Source organism: Salmo salar, chromosome 13, assembly GCF_965601325.2.
Source record: "Salmo salar chromosome 13, fSalSal1, whole genome shotgun sequence".
NCBI classification, from domain to species: Eukaryota; Metazoa; Chordata; class Actinopteri; order Salmoniformes; family Salmonidae; genus Salmo; species Salmo salar.
This window is the reverse complement of record NC_138303.1, coordinates 106,581,258-106,605,179: the sequence shown is the minus strand read 5'-3', so window position 1 is coordinate 106,605,179 and position 23,922 is coordinate 106,581,258. Positions and strand designations below refer to the sequence as shown.

The 23,922-nt window shown below is 49.5% G+C and overlaps 1 protein-coding gene across 1 annotated transcript; it reads left to right on the top strand.

Annotated features, from left to right (window-relative positions):
• The first annotated feature begins 631 nt into the window (after positions 1-631).
• On the top strand, positions 632-23,589 carry alpk2 (alpha kinase 2). Its single transcript, XM_014138851.3, has 10 exons — positions 632-2,251; positions 11,575-13,261; positions 13,553-13,700; positions 18,089-18,216; positions 19,970-20,017; positions 20,195-20,493; positions 20,705-20,793; positions 21,051-21,268; positions 21,463-21,511; positions 21,650-23,589. The coding sequence occupies exons 1-10, from the start codon at positions 632-634 to the stop codon at positions 21,852-21,854; spliced, it is 4,491 nt and encodes a 1,496-aa protein (XP_013994326.3). The 3' UTR covers positions 21,855-23,589.
• The last annotated feature ends 333 nt before the right edge of the window (positions 23,590-23,922 follow it).

Sequence of the window (23,922 nt, the reverse complement as noted above, 5' to 3'; positions counted from 1 at the left end):
ATCCTACTGCCCCAACCCCAGGTTGCACCCACCTCTCAGGGGCCTCCTACTGCCCCAACCCCAGCCTGCACCCACCTCTCAGGGGCATCCTATTGCCCCAACCCCAGCCTGTACCCACCTCTCAGGGGCATCCTACTGCCCCAACCCCAGCCTGCACCCACCTCTCAGGGGCCTCCTGCTGCCCCAACCCCAGGTTGCACCCACCTCTCAGGGGCCTCCTACTGCCCCAACCCCAGCCTGCACCCACCTCTCAGGGGCATCCTACTGCCCCAACCCCAGGTTGCACCCACCTCTCAGGGGCATCCTACTGCCCCAACCCCAGGTTGTACCCACCTCTCAGGGGCATCCTATTGCCCCAACCCCAGGTTGTACCCACCTCTCAGGGGCATCCTATTGCCCCAACCCCAGCCTGCACCCACCTCTCAGGGGCCTCCTACTGCCCCAACCCCAGCCTGCACCCACCTCTCAGGGGCCTCCTACTGCCCCAACCCCAGAGGGATGAACTGTGTTGGTGTCGCGGGCGGGATCTGAATCCTGCTCTCCCACGGAAGAAACCAACTTCTTAACCGTTAGCCCAATAGGAAATTCCCTTTTGACTGTGAGCCTGACTCACGTTCGATACATTGACGCTATGGAGGAAGATATACCACCCCTCTTAGAGCCAGACACCCTGACACCAGCCTGCCCCAGCCTTAGCCGCAGACGGATGTACAGGCTCTGTTCTACGGAACCCATACCACCCCTCCTAGACACCGAGCCCAAACCTGCACTCACCTCCCAGGGCCCAGAGCCCCACTGCTGCCCAGGTCCCAGCCCTGACCCCAGAGGGATGGAAGGTGCTGGCTCCATGGAGCCCATATACCCTAAGCCAAATACCCAGACAGAGAACAGCATCACTAACCCTGACACACTTGTCTTAATCCACCCCTCCCAGGGGCCAGTGGCCCCCCATCGCCCCTGTCCCAGTCACAAACGGATACATGGTGTTGGTATTGGTATCAGTGTTGGCCCTATGGAACCTATACCCCCTCACTCAAATACCCAGGCCAGCGTCACTGACCCTGACACACTTAACCTAATCCAGGAGACGCGACAGATGCAACAGATTACCCAAAAAAGTGACACAGTGGAGGACAATGTGACTGACTGTCACTGTGACACACATGTCTTAATGCTAATCACTCAGGATCCGGTGACAGGACTCTTACACCGCCACCACCATGTTAGGACAGAGAAAGAGGACATGGCCCAGTCAGAGGGACTAGCACCGGGCTATCGTGATGCTACACCACCACCTGTCGATGCTTATTGGGTCTTATGTGATAGCATCACTAGTGTGACACATGATGGGACAGAGGGAGCTAGTTTAAAGCCCTCAGAGGAAAACAATGACAGTCCTAACGAGTTGTGGCTGGACGCATGCCAGTATCAGACCCTGGCAGCTGAGGATGGGGAGGGGGAAGAAGGGGCTATTTTGGGTGGGGACGAGTGGGGCCTTTATCCTATCAGAGGCAGCGGTGTCACAGAATGTCCGGACAACACAAAGGAGTCGGGTTTCCTACTGGGAATGGACGCTGCTATTGGTCAGGGAGGCTGTGATTCGGACCAGTGGTTGTCTGTGCCACCTTTTGATAGGTCTGTGTCCACTGACAGCTGGTATAGCACGTTCTCCGACTGGGCTGTCATAGTCCCTGGAGGAGGACCGCGACCCGAAGACTTTACAGGAACAGCTGCACTCACACAGAAACAGGGACAGGCACAAGCATATCCACAGACACCCATGGCCATCCAACACCAGGCAGTGGAGCCCCGAGCCAGCACAGAGAGCCCCATCCTCGCTGGGCCAGAAGAGCTACTGGTAGTGGGTAGCCTCCAGGACAGGGAAGGGGAAGGGGAAGACACCCAGACAGAGGAGTCCCACAGCGGGTGTATATCATCAGCAGGGCAGGGAGATCAGGAGCCTGTTGGTGAGCTGGTGATCACTGAGGATGACTGCTCTGCCTATCCCACAGATAGCCACTCAACCCTGGGTTCATCGTCTGACACACTGGCCTTTCCCACCACCAAACTCTACGGGCTGGTGATCAATACGACTGAGGCGGTGCTGGCTCCTCCGCCCATATCCTTTTCCTCATCTGCCTCGGGAGCTGCTCCTGTGGGGAGAGATGTGTTGGAAATGGAAACAGACATTGATCTTAGCAGGAGAGACAGTTATTTACTAGAGGACAGTGTTGGCAGATTTCAGAAGCAGGTAAGATTTCAGGTTTATTATGTTATTGATTTAGATACTGTAGAAGTTGATCAACAGCAGTGGATTTGTTTGTTTACAACTGTGCAGTTAACAAAATATTTGGTTATTTCTGTGAAATCATTTTATTTTTCGAGATGGGGAAGGTATGTTTTTTTAGACTTACTAACCCAAGGACGCGACAGTGGCGTTGTACTGCCACACACAAACACTTTCACTAGAGATATGTCTTTCTGTCTGTCAGAAACTAACCCTGAGGCGACACTCACCTTTATCATATACTAATAATAGTTCACAACATCAATTTCACTGCAACCTGAAACATCATCACAACATTCAGTATTCCATACCTTCACAGCCAGCCCAGCACCGAGAGAGAGAGAGAGAGAGAGAGAGAGAGAGAGAGAGAGAGAGAGAGAGAGAGAGAGCGAGAGAGAGAGAGAGCAGAGTATAGGAAACTATTCTGTAGGGCAGAGCACTATTCTGTAGCCAGTGGCACGTAGTCCGACTGAGGACTGAAGGTGGTCTGAAACAGCCAAGCCACCCTGATCGCTACAGTATGTTGGTTTATTCACCCTGACTGAGTCAGATGTGGAAGAGTTATGTAGTATCTGTTCCTTGATTTCTCATGTGGGAGCCTAGCTCTGGGCTAGCTCTGGGAGACTAGCTCTGGGAGACTAGCTTTGGGAGACTAGCTTTGGGAGACTAGCTCTGGGAGACTAGCTCTGGGAGACTAGCTCTGGGAGACTAGCTTTGGGAGACTAGCTCTGGGCTAGCTCTGGGAGACTAGCTCTGGGAGACTAGCTCTGGGCTAGCTCTGGGAGACTAGCTCTGGGAGGTTAGCTCTGGGAGACTAGCTCTGGGAGACTAGCTCTGGGCTAGCTCTGGGAGACTAGCTCTGGGAGGTTAGCTCTGGGAGACTAGCTCTGGGAGACTAGCTCTGGGAGGTTAGCTCTGGGAGACTAGCTCTGGGAGACTAGCTCTGGGAGGTTAGCTCTGGGAGACTAGCTCTGGGAGGTTAGCTCTGGGAGGTTAGCTCTGGGAGGTTAGCTCTGGGAGACTAGCTCTGGGAGACTAGCTCTGGGCTAGCTCTGGGAGACTAGCTCTGGGAGGTTAGCTCTGGGAGACTAGCTCTGGGCTAGCTCTGGGAGGTTAGCTCTGGGAGACTAGCTCTGGGCTAGCTCTGGGAGACTAGCTTTGGGAGACTAGCTCTGGGAGCCTAGCTCTGGGGGACTAGCTCTGGGAGGTTAGCTCTGGGCTAGCTCTGGGAGACTAGCTCTGGGAGACTAGCTCTGGGAGGTTAGCTCTGGGAGACTAGCTCTGGGAGACTAGCTCTGGGAGGTTAGCTCTGGGAGACTAGCTCTGGGAGACTAGCTCTGGGAGGTTAGCTCTGGGAGACTAGCTCTGGGAGACTAGCTCTGGGAGACTAGCTCTGGGAGGTTAGCTCTGGGAGACTAGCTCTGGGAGACTAGCTCTGGGAGACTAGCTCTGGGAGGTTAGCTCTGGGAGACTAGCTCTGGGCTAGCTCTGGGAGGTTAGCTCTGGGAGACTAGCTCTGGGCTAGCTCTGGGAGGTTAGCTCTGGGAGACTAGCTCTGGGCTAGCTCTGGGAGACTAGCTTTGGGAGACTAGCTCTGGGAGGTTAGCTCTGGGCTAGCTCTGGGAGACTAGCTCTGGGAGACTAGCTCTGGGAGGTTAGCTCTGGGAGAGTAGCTCTGGGAGACTAGCTCTCGGCTAGCTCTGGGAGACTAGCTCTGGGAGGTTAGCTCTGGGAGACTAGCTCTGGGAGACTAGCTCTGGGAGGTTAGCTCTGGGAGACTAGCTCTGGGAGACTAGCTCTGGGAGGTTAGCTCTGGGAGACTAGCTCTGGGAGACTAGCTCTGGGAGGTTAGCTCTGGGAGGTTAGCTCTGGGAGGTTAGCTCTGGGAGGTTAGCTCTGGGCTAGCTCTGGGAGACTAGCTCTGGGAGACTAGCTCTGGGAGGTTAGCTCTGGGAGGTTAGCTCTGGGAGACTAGCTCTGGGCTAGCTCTGGGAGACTAGCTCTGGGCTAGCTCTGGGAGACTAGCTCTGGGAGGTTAGCTCTGGGAGACTAGCTCTGGGCTAGCTCTGGGAGACTAGCTCTGGGCTAGCTCTGGGAGGTTAGCTCTGGGAGACTAGCTCTGGGCTAGCTCTGGGAGACTAGCTTTGGGAGACTAGCTCTGGGAGCCTAGCTCTGGGAGACTAGCTCTGGGAGACTAGCTCTGGGAGGCTAGCTCTGGGAGACTAGCTCTGGGAGACTAGCTCTGGGAGACTAGCTCTGGGAGCCTAGCTCTGGGCTAGCTCTGGGCTAGCTCTGGGAGACTAGATCTGGGAGACTAGCTCTGGGATAGCTCTGGGAGACTAGCTTTGGGAGACTAGCTCTGGGCTAGCTCTGGGAGACTAGCTCTGGGAGCCTAGCTCTGGGTTAGCTCTGGGAGGTTAGCTCTGGGCTAGCTCTGGGAGACTAGCTTTGGGAGACTAGCTCTGGGAGACTAGCTCTGGGCTAGCTCTGGGAGACTAGCTCTGGGAGACTAGCTTTGGGAGACTAGCTCTGGGCTAGCTCTGGGAGGCTAGCTCTGGGAGACTAGCTCTGGGAGCCTAGCTCTGGGCTAGCTCTGGGAGACTAGCTTTGGGAGACTAGATCTGGGAGACTAGCTCTGGGCTAGCTCTGGGAGACTAGCTCTGGGAGACTAGCTCTGGGAGACTAGCTTTGGGAGACTAGCTCTGGGAGACTAGCTCTGGGCTAGCTCTGGGAGACTAGCTCTGGGAGACTAGCTCTGGGCTAGCTCTGGGAGACTAGCTCTGGGATAGCTCTGGGCTAGCTCTGGGAGACTAGCTCTGGGAGACTAGCTCTGGGAGGTTAGCTCTGGGAGACTAGCTCTGGGAGACTAGCTCTGGGAGGTTAGCTCTGGGAGACTAGCTCTGGGAGACTAGCTCTGGGAGGTTAGCTCTGGGAGACTAGCTCTGGGAGACTAGCTCTGGGAGACTAGCTCTGGGAGGTTAGCTCTGGGAGGTTAGCTCTGGGAGACTAGCTCTGGGAGACTAGCTCTGGGCTAGCTCTGGGAGACTAGCTCTGGGAGGTTAGCTCTGGGAGACTAGCTCTGGGCTAGCTCTGGGAGGTTAGCTCTGGGAGACTAGCTCTGGGCTAGCTCTGGGAGGTTAGCTCTGGGAGACTAGCTCTGGGCTAGCTCTGGGAGACTAGCTTTGGGAGACTAGCTCTGGGAGGTTAGCTCTGGGCTAGCTCTGGGAGACTAGCTCTGGGAGACTAGCTCTGGGAGGTTAGCTCTGGGAGGTTAGCTCTGGGAGACTAGCTCTGGGCTAGCTCTGGGAGACTAGCTCTGGGAGGTTAGCTCTGGGAGACTAGCTCTGGGAGACTAGCTCTGGGAGGTTAGCTCTGGGAGACTAGCTCTGGGAGACTAGCTCTGGGAGGTTAGCTCTGGGAGACTAGCTCTGGGAGACTAGCTCTGGGAGGTTAGCTCTGGGAGGTTAGCTCTGGGAGGTTAGCTCTGGGCTAGCTCTGGGAGACTAGCTCTGGGAGACTAGCTCTGGGAGGTTAGCTCTGGGAGACTAGCTCTGGGCTAGCTCTGGGAGACTAGCTCTGGGAGACTAGCTCTGGGCTAGCTCTGGGAGACTAGCTCTGGGAGGTTAGCTCTGGGAGACTAGCTCTGGGCTAGCTCTGGGAGGTTAGCTCTGGGAGACTAGCTCTGGGCTAGCTCTGGGAGACTAGCTTTGGGAGGTTAGCTCTGGGAGACTAGCTCTGGGAGACTAGCTCTGGGAGACTAGCTCTGGGAGGTTAGCTCTGGGAGACTAGCTCTGGGCTAGCTCTGGGAGACTAGCTCTGGGAGGTTAGCTCTGGGAGACTAGCTCTGGGCTAGCTCTGGGAGACTAGCTCTGGGAGGTTAGCTCTGGGAGACTAGCTCTGGGCTAGCTCTGGGAGGTTAGCTCTGGGAGACTAGCTCTGGGCTAGCTCTGGGAGGTTAGCTCTGGGAGACTAGCTCTGGGCTAGCTCTGGGAGACTAGCTTTGGGAGACTAGCTCTGGGAGGTTAGCTCTGGGCTAGCTCTGGGAGACTAGCTCTGGGAGACTAGCTCTGGGAGGTTAGCTCTGGGAGAGTAGCTCTGGGAGACTAGCTCTCGGCTAGCTCTGGGAGACTAGCTCTGGGAGGTTAGCTCTGGGAGACTAGCTCTGGGAGACTAGCTCTGGGAGGTTAGCTCTGGGAGACTAGCTCTGGGAGACTAGCTCTGGGAGGTTAGCTCTGGGAGACTAGCTCTGGGAGACTAGCTCTGGGAGGTTAGCTCTGGGAGGTTAGCTCTGGGAGGTTAGCTCTGGGAGGTTAGCTCTGGGCTAGCTCTGGGAGACTAGCTCTGGGAGACTAGCTCTGGGAGGTTAGCTCTGGGAGGTTAGCTCTGGGAGACTAGCTCTGGGCTAGCTCTGGGAGACTAGCTCTGGGCTAGCTCTGGGAGACTAGCTCTGGGAGGTTAGCTCTGGGAGACTAGCTCTGGGCTAGCTCTGGGAGACTAGCTCTGGGCTAGCTCTGGGAGGTTAGCTCTGGGAGACTAGCTCTGGGCTAGCTCTGGGAGACTAGCTTTGGGAGACTAGCTCTGGGAGCCTAGCTCTGGGAGACTAGCTCTGGGAGACTAGCTCTGGGAGGCTAGCTCTGGGAGACTAGCTCTGGGAGACTAGCTCTGGGAGACTAGCTCTGGGAGCCTAGCTCTGGGCTAGCTCTGGGCTAGCTCTGGGAGACTAGATCTGGGAGACTAGCTCTGGGATAGCTCTGGGAGACTAGCTTTGGGAGACTAGCTCTGGGCTAGCTCTGGGAGACTAGCTCTGGGAGCCTAGCTCTGGGTTAGCTCTGGGAGGTTAGCTCTGGGCTAGCTCTGGGAGACTAGCTTTGGGAGACTAGCTCTGGGAGACTAGCTCTGGGCTAGCTCTGGGAGACTAGCTCTGGGAGACTAGCTTTGGGAGACTAGCTCTGGGCTAGCTCTGGGAGGCTAGCTCTGGGAGACTAGCTCTGGGAGCCTAGCTCTGGGCTAGCTCTGGGAGACTAGCTTTGGGAGACTAGATCTGGGAGACTAGCTCTGGGCTAGCTCTGGGAGACTAGCTCTGGGAGACTAGCTTTGGGAGACTAGCTCTGGGAGACTAGCTCTGGGCTAGCTCTGGGAGACTAGCTCTGGGAGACTAGCTCTGGGCTAGCTCTGGGAGACTAGCTCTGGGATAGCTCTGGGCTAGCTCTGGGAGACTAGCTCTGGGAGACTAGCTCTGGGAGGTTAGCTCTGGGAGACTAGCTCTGGGAGACTAGCTCTGGGAGGTTAGCTCTGGGAGACTAGCTCTGGGAGACTAGCTCTGGGAGGTTAGCTCTGGGAGACTAGCTCTGGGAGACTAGCTCTGGGAGACTAGCTCTGGGAGGTTAGCTCTGGGAGGTTAGCTCTGGGAGACTAGCTCTGGGAGACTAGCTCTGGGCTAGCTCTGGGAGACTAGCTCTGGGAGGTTAGCTCTGGGAGACTAGCTCTGGGCTAGCTCTGGGAGGTTAGCTCTGGGAGACTAGCTCTGGGCTAGCTCTGGGAGGTTAGCTCTGGGAGACTAGCTCTGGGCTAGCTCTGGGAGACTAGCTTTGGGAGACTAGCTCTGGGAGGTTAGCTCTGGGCTAGCTCTGGGAGACTAGCTCTGGGAGACTAGCTCTGGGAGGTTAGCTCTGGGAGGTTAGCTCTGGGAGACTAGCTCTGGGCTAGCTCTGGGAGACTAGCTCTGGGAGGTTAGCTCTGGGAGACTAGCTCTGGGAGACTAGCTCTGGGAGGTTAGCTCTGGGAGACTAGCTCTGGGAGACTAGCTCTGGGAGGTTAGCTCTGGGAGACTAGCTCTGGGAGACTAGCTCTGGGAGGTTAGCTCTGGGAGGTTAGCTCTGGGAGGTTAGCTCTGGGCTAGCTCTGGGAGACTAGCTCTGGGAGACTAGCTCTGGGAGGTTAGCTCTGGGAGACTAGCTCTGGGCTAGCTCTGGGAGACTAGCTCTGGGAGACTAGCTCTGGGCTAGCTCTGGGAGACTAGCTCTGGGAGGTTAGCTCTGGGAGACTAGCTCTGGGCTAGCTCTGGGAGACTAGCTCTGGGCTAGCTCTGGGAGGTTAGCTCTGGGAGACTAGCTCTGGGCTAGCTCTGGGAGACTAGCTTTGGGAGACTAGCTTTGGGAGACTAGCTCTGGGAGACTAGCTTTGGGAGCCTAGCTCTGGGAGCCTAGCTCTGGGAGACTAGCTCTGGGAGGCTAGCTCTGGGAGACTAGCTCTGGGAGACTAGCTCTGGGAGGTTAGCTCTGGGAGGTTAGCTCTGGGAGGTTAGCTCTGGGCTAGCTCTGGGAGACTAGCTCTGGGAGACTAGCTCTGGGAGGTTAGCTCTGGGAGACTAGCTCTGGGCTAGCTCTGGGAGACTAGCTCTGGGAGACTAGCTCTGGGCTAGCTCTGGGAGACTAGCTCTGGGAGGTTAGCTCTGGGAGACTAGCTCTGGGCTAGCTCTGGGAGACTAGCTCTGGGCTAGCTCTGGGAGGTTAGCTCTGGGAGACTAGCTCTGGGCTAGCTCTGGGAGACTAGCTTTGGGAGACTAGCTTTGGGAGACTAGCTCTGGGAGACTAGCTTTGGGAGCCTAGCTCTGGGAGCCTAGCTCTGGGAGACTAGCTCTGGGAGGCTAGCTCTGGGAGACTAGCTCTGGGAGACTAGCTCTGGGAGCCTAGCTCTGGGCTAGCTCTGGGCTAGCTCTGGGAGACTAGATCTGGGAGACTAGCTCTGGGCTAGCTCTGGGAGACTAGCTTTGGGAGACTAGCTCTGGGCTAGCTCTGGGAGACTAGCTCTGGGAGCCTAGCTCTGGGTTAGCTCTGGGAGGTTAGCTCTGGGCTAGCTCTGGGAGACTAGCTTTGGGAGACTAGCTCTGGGAGACTAGCTCTGGGCTAGCTCTGGGAGACTAGCTCTGGGAGACTAGCTTTGGGAGACTAGCTCTGGGCTAGCTCTGGGAGGCTAGCTCTGGGAGACTAGCTCTGGTAGCCTAGCTCTGGGCTAGCTCTGGGAGACTAGCTTTGGGAGACTAGATCTGGGAGACTAGCTCTGGGCTAGCTCTGGGAGACTAGCTCTGTGAGACTAGCTCTGGGAGACTAGCTTTGGGAGACTAGCTCTGGGAGACTAGCTCTGGGCTAGCTCTGGGAGACTAGCTCTGGGAGACTAGCTCTGGGCTAGCTCTGGGAGACTAGCTCTGGGAGACTAGCTCTGGGATAGCTCTGGGAGACTAGCTCTGGGAGACTAGCTCTGGGCTAGCTCTGGGAGGTTAGCTCTGGGCTAGCTCTGGGAGGTTAGATCTGGGCTAGCTCTGGGAGGTTAGCTCTGGGAGACTAGCTCTGGGCTAGCTCTGGGAGGCTAGCTCTGGGCTAGCTCTGGGCGTATACTGTAGCTCTGAGACTGGCAGCTGGGTCTGGCCCTGTGAAGTGGTCTAAGGAAATGAGAGGCCTAGAGAAACCTCAGATAGACAGAATAGAAATGGCATTGCTAATTATAGTGGATGTTTGATGATAATAGCACGAACCCCAGGATGGAAGCACAGCTAAGGAGTGTAACAAGACTCTCTTCCCCCCTACTCTCTCTCTCTCACACACACACACACACACACACACACACACACACACACACACACACACACACACACACACACACACACACACACACACACACACACACACACACACACACACACACACACACACACACACACACACACACACACACACACACACACACACACACACCTTCAGAGCAGTCTAACAAAGCTCACTCACTGGGTTAAAGGCCTGGGAGGATAAAGGGACATTTTGATTGGGTTAAACATTTTGAGTTGCACAGTTAATAGTGCACTGCCCATAACAGTGCTATAGACCAGACCACTCCCACATTTACAGTAGGTTATATGGAAGGCAGTTGACTCTAATCAACATAATGCAAGTTGTTATATAGCAAGATATGTTTACGACAATCTATGACAACAAATATATGAGAAATAAGTATGTTTTAGATAGATGTCTTCGGGAACAATGTTTATCCTTCTTTATTGTCTAACCTGCTACTAACTTACGACTTATCTGAACATGTCTTTTGAATCTTTGCATATTGAACCTTTCAATATTAACCTGTGTAGTGTGCAGTAATATTTGATATAAAGTATATTATATATACATTGCATGTGACTTGTAATAAGACTAAGCAATTAGCCTATTAAAATGTTTATCTGAGTCCATCAAGATAAATAGCAATGTGCAAGAACACAGAAATAGGTATTGAAGAAAAATCTGAGAATGGAATTCTAAATACAGGTGTATTTAATAACTTTGTAAAATGAATGGATTCACATACAAGGCACATAGCTTAAGTTACAAGGTATTAACAAGCATTAGAAGGCATTGCTAAGCATGTACTATAGATCCTAAGGGTAACTTACAAGACAAAGCATGAACAAAGAGATGCTTACTGGGCCAGAGGTCTAGAAGCCCAGAGGTCTAGAAGCCTAGAGGTCTAGAAGCCCAGAGGTCTAGAAGCCTAGAGGTCTAGAAGCCCAGAGGTCTAGAAGCCCAGAGCTCTAGAAGCCTAGAGGTCTAGAAGCCCAGAGCTCTAGAAGCCTAGAGGTCTAGAAGCCCAGAGGTCTAGAAGCCCAGAGGTCTAGAAGCCCAGAGCTCTAGAAGCCCAGAGCTCTAGAAGCCTAGAGGTCTAGAAGCCTAGAGGTCTAGAAGCCCAGAGGTCTAGAAGCCTAGAGGTCTAGAAGCCCAGAGGTCTAGAAGCCTAGAGGTCTAGAAGCCCAGAGGTCTATAAGCCTAGAGGTCTAGAAACCCAGAGCTCTAGAAGCCCAGAGCTCTAGAAGCCCAGAGGTCTAGAAGCCCAGAGGTCTAGAAGCCCAGAGGTCTAGAAGCCTAGAGGTCTAGAAGCCTAGGAAATGAGAATTGATCATAGGACCTTCCTCCATGGACTGGATACAGGATAAGAGAGAGAACAAGGACTGGATACAGGACAAGAGAGAGAACAAGGACTGGATACAGGACAAGAGAGATCATACATCCATATAGTCAGAGTTATCCTCAGTGAACAGTTACCATAGAGATCATACATCCATATAGATAGCATCAGAGTTCACCCTGTCCAGATACAAGTTGGGTATTGTCCATTGTGCTTTCCTTGTGTTCCTGGACCATTTGTCATGCAGCTCCAGGTGACAGAGAGCACATACATTAGGGCCGAGCCTACACCTTTGGTGACTATTGAACCATTTGAAACATTGTTTATTTCTCCCCATGTAGCACCTTAGAGATGCAGTGCGGAATGTGACAGAAAATAGTGTCTCCCAGCTGGGCGGCTTGTTCATTGAGGGGGAAGATGAAGAGAGAAGATATGGGTCGGTGATCGTCTCCGGTTACCCTTCCAGTAGCAAGGCACATCAGGTGGAGCATCTGTGTGGCGACAAGAGACATCAACAGTCATTTCAGAAGTTTCAATGTACCACAGACTCTGACAGGAACACATACGTGACGGCACACAGAGACACACCGTCCCGAGGCACTAAGGCGGACGTACATGTGTCCCCCAACACAGACAGGAAGGACCTCCAGGAGACAGAGGGGAAGAGGCCACAGTGGGGGAATCCACCATTTTTAATGCCTGTTATGCCTTTAGCTCCTCTGAGTCTCAGTGTGGGCCGATCTCTCTTTTGCCGGACGAACAGCGCTTTGGAAGGGGATACCATCCACGCCAGTCCTAAGAGCTCACTACTCAATGAACAGAAAGGTCAGAGTTGTGGGTTTATACAATCTAATGTGCCCCGACTGCCTGTTTTGCCCGCCTGTTTCCGAGGGAAGATTGATAAGAAGACACCTGTGGTAAACAAAGAGGAAAAACTGCTGTTGACGAAAACAAAGAGGAATACAGGTTCTAGAGATACAACATCAGAGGACAAGGGTGGAAAGTTGACCATTTGCTCTGGTCACAATCTGAACAGGGACTTTCCAGCATCGTCTTCATCAAGTGAGGAATCAACAGCATCTTGGTCTCTTGACAGAAAGAAAAACATCACAGTCCCACATGAGGTCATCTCCCTCGGTAAAGAACTCTCCAACTCTATCATTGTGACCGGTGATCACTTGATGATCTCAGAGAAGGAACGTGTTGCATACTTCACTCTAGACCAGGAGAACCCTCTAGACTCCAGAACGTCCTTGTTGAAACAAATACAATCAGACAGAAATAAAGAACCCAATCACTGCGTTACAGCAGACGTAAAGAAAGGCTCCAAGATGCCTCATAAAACCAGAACACACTCCAAGAAAGACAAACCAGCTGTGGATCACCATCTGGCCACACCAACCTCCAAAACACAAGAGAACCTACCGCTCGGATCTAACATTAAATGTGACCCCCTAACAACACGCGAGGATGGCGACGATGGATCTGTGACTGTCAAAGAGACTATCGTCATAACAGAGAACGTTAACACCAAAGGCCACGCCCACGGGAAGAAGAAGAAACACTCTGGGAAACACTCCCAGAATGCAACAGTGAAGAGCGAGGGGGTAGAGGCCCTGGTTGAGGTGGAGAACAGGGCTAAACAGAAGACTGCTACCAATGGGAAAATAGACACCTTTGTTGCCAAATTTGGACCCAAGGCTGGGAAAACCAAAGATAAGACTACAGCAGCTCTGCCTTGCAAGAAGGACAGTGTTCATTCAGACAGTGCTCAGAAACAACCTGGTGTGAAATCTCTGGTTGACGCTTCTGTCATCAGCCAAGTTGCCACAGTGAGTGACCCTTCCTCCAAGGTGCCCCAGTCTACCATCCCCATTGGCCAGCAGCCCAATGATGATGTCATCAAGCGGCGCCGTCTGTCTGAGGACAAGTTTGGTAAACACGAACCCAAGGCTGCTGTTGAGACGACTCGTAGGAAGGCCTACAGCGATGTACTGAAACAGAGAACACATCATGCACCAAAAGAAGGTGGGAATGCACTGCAGTATACTCTACTATTACACCGACCTGGGTTCAAATGGTATTTGTTTTCTTTCAAATACTTAGAGCGTTTGATTGAGCCTACTTGGAGCGCCACATGGGCAGGATTTGCACTTGAAACAATTCCATTGGTTCGATTACGCAGCTTAACTATTTGAAAGAAAACAATAAATCTATTTGAGCCCATGTCTAGTGTTATGATAACTACTCTAAAATGATTATTAACGATAATATACATTTTCTGTGTAATTCTTAGACATATGTGTATATTTTCTCCAGTGCCCAGAGTGGTGCAGCGGATCCAGGCAGTGCCTGTCAGTGGCGATCCTCAGAGCCTCAGTCTAGGGTGTCAGTTCACGGCTGTCTTTACTGACTACACCGTCACCTGGACCAGAGAGGGGGCAGTGCTGGCTGAGATCAAGAGAAGGTACAGGTCCTGATTTGATTTGACAGTATATTATATTGTCCTTGCCCTTAAATTTTCCCACGGGAGAGCTAGTTACCCTACCCCGTTACCATATTTCAGTGTTTCTCAAATATCTTATTGAATACTCCCAGACATTCCATTTATTTAATCTATTTCAGTACTTACAATGCAATCAGAAGGTATTCAGACCTCTTGACTTTTTACACATTCTGTTACGTTACAGACTTATTCTAAAATTGATTAAATTGTTGTTTTTCCCTCATCAATCTACACACAATACCCATAATGACTAAGCAAAACCAGTTTTTTTTAGAAATGTTTGCTAAATTTTGCCCAGCTCTGGGAGACATAAATATTCAGACCCTTTATTAAGTATTTTGTTGAAGCACCTTGGCAGTGACTAAAGCCTCGAGTCTTCTTGGGTATGACACTACAGCTATTTTCAGGTCTCTCCAGAGATGTTCGATCGGGTTCAAGTCCAGGCTCTCGCTGGGCCAATCAAGGACATTCAGAGACCTGTCCCGAAGCCACTCCTCGTTGTCTTGGCTGTGTGCTTAGGGTCGTTGTCCTGTTGGAAGGTTAACCTTCACCCCAGTCTTAGGTCCTGAGAGCTCTGGAGCAGGTTTTCATCAAGGATCTCGCTGTACTTTGCTCCGTTCAGCTTTCCCTGTATCCTGACTAGTCTTCTAGTCCCTGCCACTGAAAAACATCCCCACAGCATGATGCTGCCACCACCATGCTTCATCGTAGGGATGGTGCCAGGTTTCCTCCAGACGTGACACTTGGCATTCAGGCCAAAGAGTTCAATCTTGGTTTCATCAGACCAGAGAATCTTCTTTCTCATGGTCTGCGAGTCCTTTAGGTGTCTTTTGGCAAACTCCAAGCGGGCTGTCATGTGCCTTTCACTGAAGAGTGGCTTCCGTTTTGGTCCCTCTACCATAAAGGCCTGATTGGTGGAGTGCTGCAGAGATGGTTGTCCTTCTGGAAGGTTCTCCCATCTCCACAGAGGAACTATGGAGTTCTGTCAGAGTGACCATCGGGTTCTTGGTCACCTCCCTGACCAAGGTCCTTCTCCCCCAATTGCTCAATTTGTCTGGGTAGCCGGCTCTAGGAAGAATCTTGGTGGTTCCAAACTTCTTCCATTTCAGAATGATGGAAGCCACTGTGTTCTTTGGGACCTTCAATGCAGCAGAAATGTTTTGGTACCCTTCCACAGATCTGTGCCTCGACAAAATCCTGTCTCTGAGATCTACGGACAATTCCTTCAATCTCATGGCTTGGTTTTTGCTCTGACATGCACTGTCAACTGTGGGACCTTATACAGGCAGGTGTCTGCCTTTCCAAATCATGTCCAATCAATTGAATTTACCACAGGTAGACTCCAATCAAGTTGAAGAAACATCTCAAGGATGATCAATGGAAACACTACCTAACCTCAATTTCGAATCTCATAGCAATACTTATGTAAATAAGGTATTTCTGTTTCTGTTATTTTTAATACATTTGCAAAAGTTTCTAACTATGGGGTATTGTGTGTAGATTGATGAATAAGAACATTAATTTAATCAATTTTAGAATAAGGCTGTAACGTAACAAAATGTGAAAAAAGGGAAGGGGTCTGAATACTTTCCGAATGCACTGTACTAGCTACACCAGATCCAGCTAGGTACACCAGATCCAGCTAGCTACAACTGATCAAATCAAATCAAATCAAATGTATTTATATAGCCCTTCGTACATCAGCTGATATCTCAAAGTGCTGTACAGAAACCCAGCCTAAAACCCCAAACAGCAAGCAATGCATGTGAAAGAAGCACGGTGGCTAGGAAAAACTCCCTAGGAAAAACTCCCTAGAAAGGCCAAAAACCTAGGAAGAAACCTAGAGAGGAACCAGGCTATGAGGGGTGGCCAGGCCTCTTCTGGCTGTGCCGGGTGGATATTACAACAGAACATGGTCAAGATGTTAAAATGTTCATAAATGACCAGCATGGTCAAATAATAATAATCATAGTAGTTGTCGAGGGTGCAACAAGCACGTCCGGTGAACAGGTCAGGGTTCCATAGCCGCAGGCAGAACAGTTGAAACTGGAGCAGCAGCACGGCCAGGTGGACTGGGGACAGCAAGGAGTCATCATGCCAGGTAGTCCTGAGGCATGGTCCTAGGGCTCAGGTCCTCCGAGAGAAAGAAAGAAAGAGAGAAAGAGAGAATTAGAGAGAGCATATTTAAATTCACACAGGACACCGGATAAGACAAGAGAAATACTCCAGATGTAACAGACTGACCCTAGCCCCCCAACACATAAACTACTGCAGCATAAATACTGGAGGCTGAGACAGGAGGGATCAGGAGACACTGTGGCCCCATCCGATGAAACCCCCGGACAGGGCCAAACAGGCAGGATATAACCCCACCCACTTTGCCAAAGCACAGCCCCCACACCACTAGAGGGATGTCTCCAACCACCAACTTACCGTCCTAAGACAAGGCCGAGTATAGCCCACAAAGATCTCCGCCACGGCACAACCCAAGGGGGGGGCGCCAACCCAGACAGGAAGACCACGTCAGTGACTCAGCCCACTCAAGTGACGCACCCCTCCCATGGACGGCATGGAAGAACACCAGTACGCCAGTGACTCAGCCCCTGTAATAGGGTTAGAGGCAGAGAATCCCAGTGGAGAGAGGGGAACCGGCAAGGCAGAGACAGCAAGGGCGGTTCGTTGCTCCAGCCTATCCGTTCACCTTCACACTCCTGGGCCAGACTATACTTAATCATAGGACCTACTGAAGAGATAAGTCAAACTAGCTACACCAGATCCAGCTAGGTACACCTGATCCAACTAGCTACACCAGATCCAGCTAGCTACACCTGATCCAGCTAGCTACAACTGATCCAACTAGCTACACCTGATCCAGCTAGCTACAACTGATCCAACTAGGTACACCTGATCCAGCTAGCTACACCAGATCCAGCTAGGTACACCAATCCAGCTAGCTACAACTGATCCAACTAGCTACACCTGATCCAACTAGCTACACCTGATGCAACTAGCTACACCAGATCCAGCTAGGTACACCAATCCAGCTAGCTACACCTGATCCAACTAGCTACACCTGATCCAACTAGCTACACCTGATCCAACTAGCTACACCAGATCCAGCTAGGTACACCAATCCAGCTAGCTACAACTGATCCAACTAGCTACACCTGATCCAACTAGCTACACCAGATCCAGCTAGGTACACCTGATCCAACTAGCTACACCTGATCCAACTAGCTACACCAGATCCAGCTAGGTACACCTGATCCAACTAGCTACACCTGATCCAACTAGCTACACCAGATCCAGCTAGGTACACCAGATCCAGCTAGGTACACCTGATCCAACTGGCTACACCTGGTGCAACTAGCTACACCTGATCCAACTGGCTACACCTGGTCCAACTAGCTACACCAGATCCAACTAGCTACACCTGATCCAACTAGCTACACCTGATCCAACTAGCTACACCTGATCCAACTAGGTACACCTGATCCAGCTAGCTACACCTGATCCAACTGGCTACACCTGATCTTACTAATTAAAGGGTTGACGATTAGTTGGCTCAGTTGAATTAGGGTACTATTATAGTAATGGTATAGATCACAGCTGAGGGTACTCCACGAGAGGTTTTGGAGACACGACACTATTTGAAAGAACACTTGGTGTTGCTCTCTCTCAGTGTAAGTTACTGTAGCAATATATTTGGCAGATATTAACCCATCAGTATGTGATTATGATTCAGCCATGAGTGGGAGGAAGGTCACGTTTTTATGTAACGCTATGATTCAACTGTGCTATATTGCTGTTATTGTTCCAGAAATCTCCACTTAGTTGGAATATGGCCAGTCACGATTATTGTGTAAGATTATCTGTCTCTACTTACATAATACAACTTTTAGAAATAACATTGTTGAATAATGTCTAAACAGTGAAGGTGAGTCAACACGTATGTTGAGTCAGATGTATGTTTTGAACAGAGACCAAGAAATGAAAGGAATATAGCCTCCAGTCAGACTCTTATTGCTCTCAATATAATCATTTCATGATTCATTAATGAATCAATGTTTTGACAGCAAGCTGCCTTCATCAGGGTTGTTTAATAGAGCAGTGGTTTTCAACATTTTTCGATTAATGTACTACCAACTGAGTTTTGCTCTGCACAGAATACACCTGAAGTACCCCCTCATATGCATTTTACCAGTGAGCCTATGGTCTCATAGGCCAAGTATCCACAGGTCCTAGTGCCCCTGGTTGGGAAACACTGGAGAACAAGCCTTAGTATGAATAGATTATGTTAATTCAGAATAATGATTAAAGGTTTATTCTTTCCTTTCTGCTCTGTGTAGTGCTGGAGATGAGAGCAGAGTGTCCCTCACCATCACCAAGGCATCCAATAAAGATCTGGGAAAGTACCGCTGTAGTCTCCTCTGTTCCCATGCCTCTGTCGTCCTAGACTACCTCCTCACCTACGAGGGTAAGATACGTTAGACTACCTCCTCACCTACGAGGGTAAGACATGTTAGACTACCTCCTCACCTACGAGGGTAAGATACGTTAGACTACCTCCTCACCTACGAGGGTAAGATACGTTAGACTACCTCCTCACCTACGAGGGTAAGACATGTTAGACTACCTCCTCACCTACGAGGGTAAGACACGTTAGACTACCTCCTCACCTACGAGGGTAAGATACGTTAGACTACCTCCTCACCTACGAGGGTAAGATACGTTAGACTACCTACGAGGGTAAGACATGTTAGACTACCTCCTCACCTACGAGGGTAAGACATGTTAGACTACCTCCTCACCTACGAGGGTAAGATACGTTAGACTACCTCCTCACCTACGAGGGTAAGACATGTTAGACTACCTCCTCACCTACGAGGGTAAGACATGTTAGACTACCTCCTCACCTACGAGGGTAAGATACGTTAGACTACCTCCTCACCTACGAGGGTAAGACATGTTAGACTACCTCCTCACCTACGAGGGTAAGATACGTTAGACTACCTACGAGGGTAAGATACGTTAGACTACCTCCTCACCTACGAGGGTAAGATACGTTAGACTACCTCCTCACCTACGAGGGTAAGACATGTTAGACTACCTCCTCACCTACGAGGGTAAGATACGTTAGACTACCTCCTCACCTACCAGGGTAAGATACGTTAGACTACCTCCTCACCTACGAGGGTAAGATACGTTAGACTACCTCCTCACCTACGAGGGTAAGACATGTTAGACTACCTCCTCACCTACGAGGGTAAGACATGTTAGACTACCTACGAGGGTAAGACACGTTAGACTACCTCCTCACCTACGAGGGTAAGACATGTTAGACTACCTCCTCACCTACGAGGGTAAGACATGTTAGACTACCTCCTCACCTACGAGGGTAAGACATGTTAGACTACCTACGAGGGTAAGACATGTTAGACTACCTCCTCACCTACGAGGGTAAGACATGTTAGACTACCTCCTCACCTACGAGGGTAAGACATGTAAGACTACCTCCTCACCTACGAGGGTAAGATACGTTAGACTACCTCCTCACCTACGAGGGTAAGACATGTTAGACTACCTCCTCACCTACGAGGGTAAGATACGTTAGACTACCTCCTCACCTACGAGGGTAAGATACGTTAGACTACCTCCTCACCTACGAGGGTAAGACATGTTAGACTACCTCCTCACCTACGAGGGTAAGACATGTTAGACTACCTCCTCACCTACGAGGGTAAGACATGTTAGACTACCTCCTCACCTACGAGGGTAAGACATGTTAGACTACCTCCTCACCTACGAGGGTAAGACATGTTAGACTACCTCCTCACCTACGAGGGTAAGATACGTTAGACTACCTCCTCACCTACGAGGGTAAGATACGTTAGACTACCTCCTCACCTACGAGGGTAAGATACGTTAGACTACCTCCTCACCTACGAGGGTAAGATACGTTAGACTACCTCCTCACCTACGAGGGTAAGATACGTTAGACTACCTCCTCACCTACGAGGGTAAGATACGTTAGACTACCTCCTCACCTACGAGGGTAAGATACGTAATACGTCACACTCACATCCAAGTTTCAAATCTGGTTTTATTTGCCATGTGCAATGAATATATTGTAAATCTTACTCAACAGGGTTCTCACAATAAAAACAGCGAAATACAAACATATTTTGGAAGTTAACATCCCCCACTGTTTCTGTCTGTCTCTTTCACAGTGCTGAGTGAGATTGTCATCCTGGCTCATCCCCAGAAAAACACCACAGGTGAGTAACGATCTAATGTTGAATTTCAGTTTGATATACAGTATACATCTGAGACAAGGTGTTAGGTAATAAAAGTTCAGAGGTCATTCAAAGGTCATTCATTGTGGAAGCATCTAAATATGTTTTTGCTATATTAAAGGCTCTTTCTGAATGACTGTATTCCTCTCTCTACCTCAGCTGCTCCCACTGAGCTAGTAGGCGAAGAGGAGGTTGTGAAATGTTCCTGTCTGTTGTTCAAAGAGGACTTCCTGTCAGAGCAGTACTTTGATAAGAACCAGCCAGCCAGTCTGGTGACAGAGAAGGAACACTTTGGAGAGGGTATGCACCGAAGGGCCTTCCGGACCAGGCTCAAGGCCGGTATGGTGCCTATCTTCACCCAGGGCCACCACTGTGTGCTCAAGGTACACAACGCTATCAGCTACGGGACCCAGAACAACGAGGAGTTGGTTCAGAAAAACTATAACCTGGCCGTGGAGGTGAGGGTTTATTTACCTTGATATCACCAGACACAGGGTCAGGGGTACGGTTAGGGTCAGAAAAACAGTTACTCTCACTATTTGGCATTGTGTAATACTCTGACCCAGGGTTGGGGTCAATTTCATTTCAATTCAGTCACTTCCTGAACTCTGTTGTAACCATCAGCAGAACTGCTCAGATTTAACACATATGTGTATTGTGTGATTCCAGGAGTGCCATGTTCAGAACACAGCCAGAGAGTACATCAAGGTCTGGACAGCCGTGGCCCAGACACAGGAAGCCTTCGGAGAGGTTCCAGAGTGAGTATGATGTCATCGCTGTCACATCATCATCTGGCGGGGTGTGAGCCTGCAAATCCCAGTGTCAAATCCTAGATGACATCTTTTCTCCTGCCGTTGTGTCCTTGTGTCCCACTCAATTGAACCCCTAAACTTCACTCCAGCTCACCTTGTGTTCCAATCTCTCTGTTAAAGCAAAAACATGACATCCTTTTTTTCACAGTGAAATATGCAAAACAGTAACCTTCCTGTTTCTTCCTCTTCTCTCCCCCTTCCAGGATTATTCCAATATACCTGGTCCACCGTCCGTCTAACGATATCCCGTATGCCACCCTGGAAGAGGAGCTGATGGGGGAGTTTGTCAAGTACTCTGTTCGGGACGGGAAGGAGATCAACCTGAAGAGGAGAGACTCAGAGGCAGGACAGAAGTGTTGTACCTTCCAGCACTGGGTCTACCACAAGACTGAGGGTAACCTGCTCGTCACTGACATGCAAGGTAGGTTACCGCATCTGCACAGTGAGCCAAGGTCCAGTCTGGCTACTGTACTTAACAGCAGTGCAAAGAAAGTATGAGATTAGAAATATAAATCATATATTTACTGTATAAGCATGTGTGACAACTGCTGCTTATAAAAGGGCTTTGTAAATAACTTGAATGACTGATATTTCATTTCTCTCGTTTCATTGTAGGAGTTGGCATGAGATTGACAGATGTTGGAATAGCCACGTGTAAGAAAGGGTGAGTAGTGAAAAATAAATACAATACAAAACCTGATGGTTTAAATCAAAACGATACAAACACTGTTTTCACCTGTGTGTATTGTACATTACGCCTCACAAACCACATGCAATGTCTGGTTCTTTTTTTGTTCTCTAGATACAAGGGGTTCAAAGGAAACTGTGCCACGTCATTCATTGATCAGTTCAAAGCCTTGCATCTGTGCAACAAGTACTGTGAGATCCTTGGACTCAAGTCTTTACAGCCAAAACCCAAAAAGACTGTGGTCCCTAAACCCAAGCCAACTCAACCTGCCACAAAGACTAAAAAGACTATCGGACCCACCGTGAAGAGCAAATCCTGATAGGAGGAGGGCCTTTACATTTTAACATTGTCTCATTCAGATAAGAATCTATTTTTACGAGACCTGATAGTAGACCTAACAGATTTGATACTGGGGAATATCGCCCAATGAATAAACCTGATCTACAATACACTGGAGAACTAGCCGGATGCGTGCTTGTCTATCTGGTGTATAAAGAGACTGTTGGGTCAATGGAAGTACGGCTGTATGAATAAATGTACTGAAGATGTCCTGAAGTGTCATAGACGTCTGCCAGTACTCTTCAGTCAATCTACCTAGGGAGAGGATCTGCTGCTGTCAACCATGAAGGGCTTGTCTCATTCAGTTGAATAGGTTCTCCCATGTATTTCTCACGCTGTGATGAAGCTGTGATGAAGCTGTGATGATTAGAACGAAGAGGCAGTATAATCAGAGATAATAGGTTTCTACCATCTCTGGTATTGTTTCTCTCTTTGATGAGGTAGCATAGCTATAGGCTATGTTGTTTCTTCTGTGTTTTGTCGGTATTCTTTTAGTGTATTTAATTTTTTTTTTTACTTTTTGAGGACACGTTTAATCACATAATTATTGTGTAAGAACATAGATACTTCAAGAAAATTATATAAATCATAGGACTACAATTTTATGCATTTTCTTTGACGTACATGATGAGTGAAAATCTCTATTTATATATTTGTGTTACATGCGTTTGTTTTTGATTTCGTCTTTTGTTGTTGTAAGGTAACTAGAGGTTACCAATAGATGTAATTTGAAATGATGTATAACAGATATTTAAGATGTACAGTATCAAACTGAAAAATATACGATGGTACGGTAATGGTACTGCAATAGCAGCGATATGGTAGTAGCCTGCAGCACACATACAGTTACAGTGACAGAATAATGACGGACCAGTCAGAGTGAGAGAACACCACTTCGCCCCCTGAGATCTCCTCCTCTTGACATCCCAAGCCAGCTGTCTGATGTGCTTGGCCAGGCCAGAATGCCTCTAGCTATGCTGCCCCTGCAGTCTGCCTCAGAGATAAAACGACTCAATATCGCCATCTGCCGGCCTTTTGGGCTACCTCAGCGCTAGGCTACAGTAAACAATGTCCGCCATGTCTGAGTAATCGTCCAGCGGAGGTATTCATTCATACTGACTCTCCGATTCAATACAAAACAAATGATCCAAATCACCATATTGATATTGGGTTATATGTAATCGGATATTGCCTTTTCCATTTTTTATTAGAGTGTAATACTCCTCTGGAGCTTTGCTTGATAAGTTAGATATTATCTTGTGATGTTGGTGGCGCAGCACTCTCAAGTGAATGTGAGTCATGTAGGGCCCCGATACCGATTTATGAATGTATGTTTTTCCTAAACACTTCTCAGTATTTGGTATTCAGACTTAACCTATTCAGTTGCCTCTGTGGGTGTGGCTACCTTGCACCCTCTGAATAAATGTCATTCAACCACTGAAAACCCTCCCACTTGCTGGCCAACAGATTTTCTCGTGAACTTTTCATTCAGTGGGGTTTTCAGTACATGTATCTTAAACCATCCCTTTAAATACAGAATATACTGTAGGAATCAATGAAAGACAGTCATCTATTCGTCTCTTTTTCAGCACCAACTGGTAGATTTAAAAATACTTTGATCTTGTAGATTATTTAGGCACATTTGGGGGTTAGGAAATAGACTGTGTATGAATAAAATAATAAACAGTTTGGAGAGCCTTTATGCCCAGAATATATTGATGAGTAAAACATTCATCCTGAAGTTCAATACATGAAATATTGGAAGGTGGAAAAAAGTGTACAATAAGGATTGAACAATAAAATCCAGCTTAATTCTCACTAATCATCAAGCGTCCAGTCATCTTGAACCGTGCGCCAGGCTCCAGGTTTAACCTGCTATGTGCAGGCTGAGTTCTATGATGACGCAAACAGGCTATGTTACGTGGCCCCCAATTATTGCACAACGTTTGCCTAATATAATCCAATAATACCAGGGAGCCTCAGGAACAATTTACAAGGACGTGACAGGGGAAAGAAAGGTAAATGGATTGAAATGATGCAAAAATAAA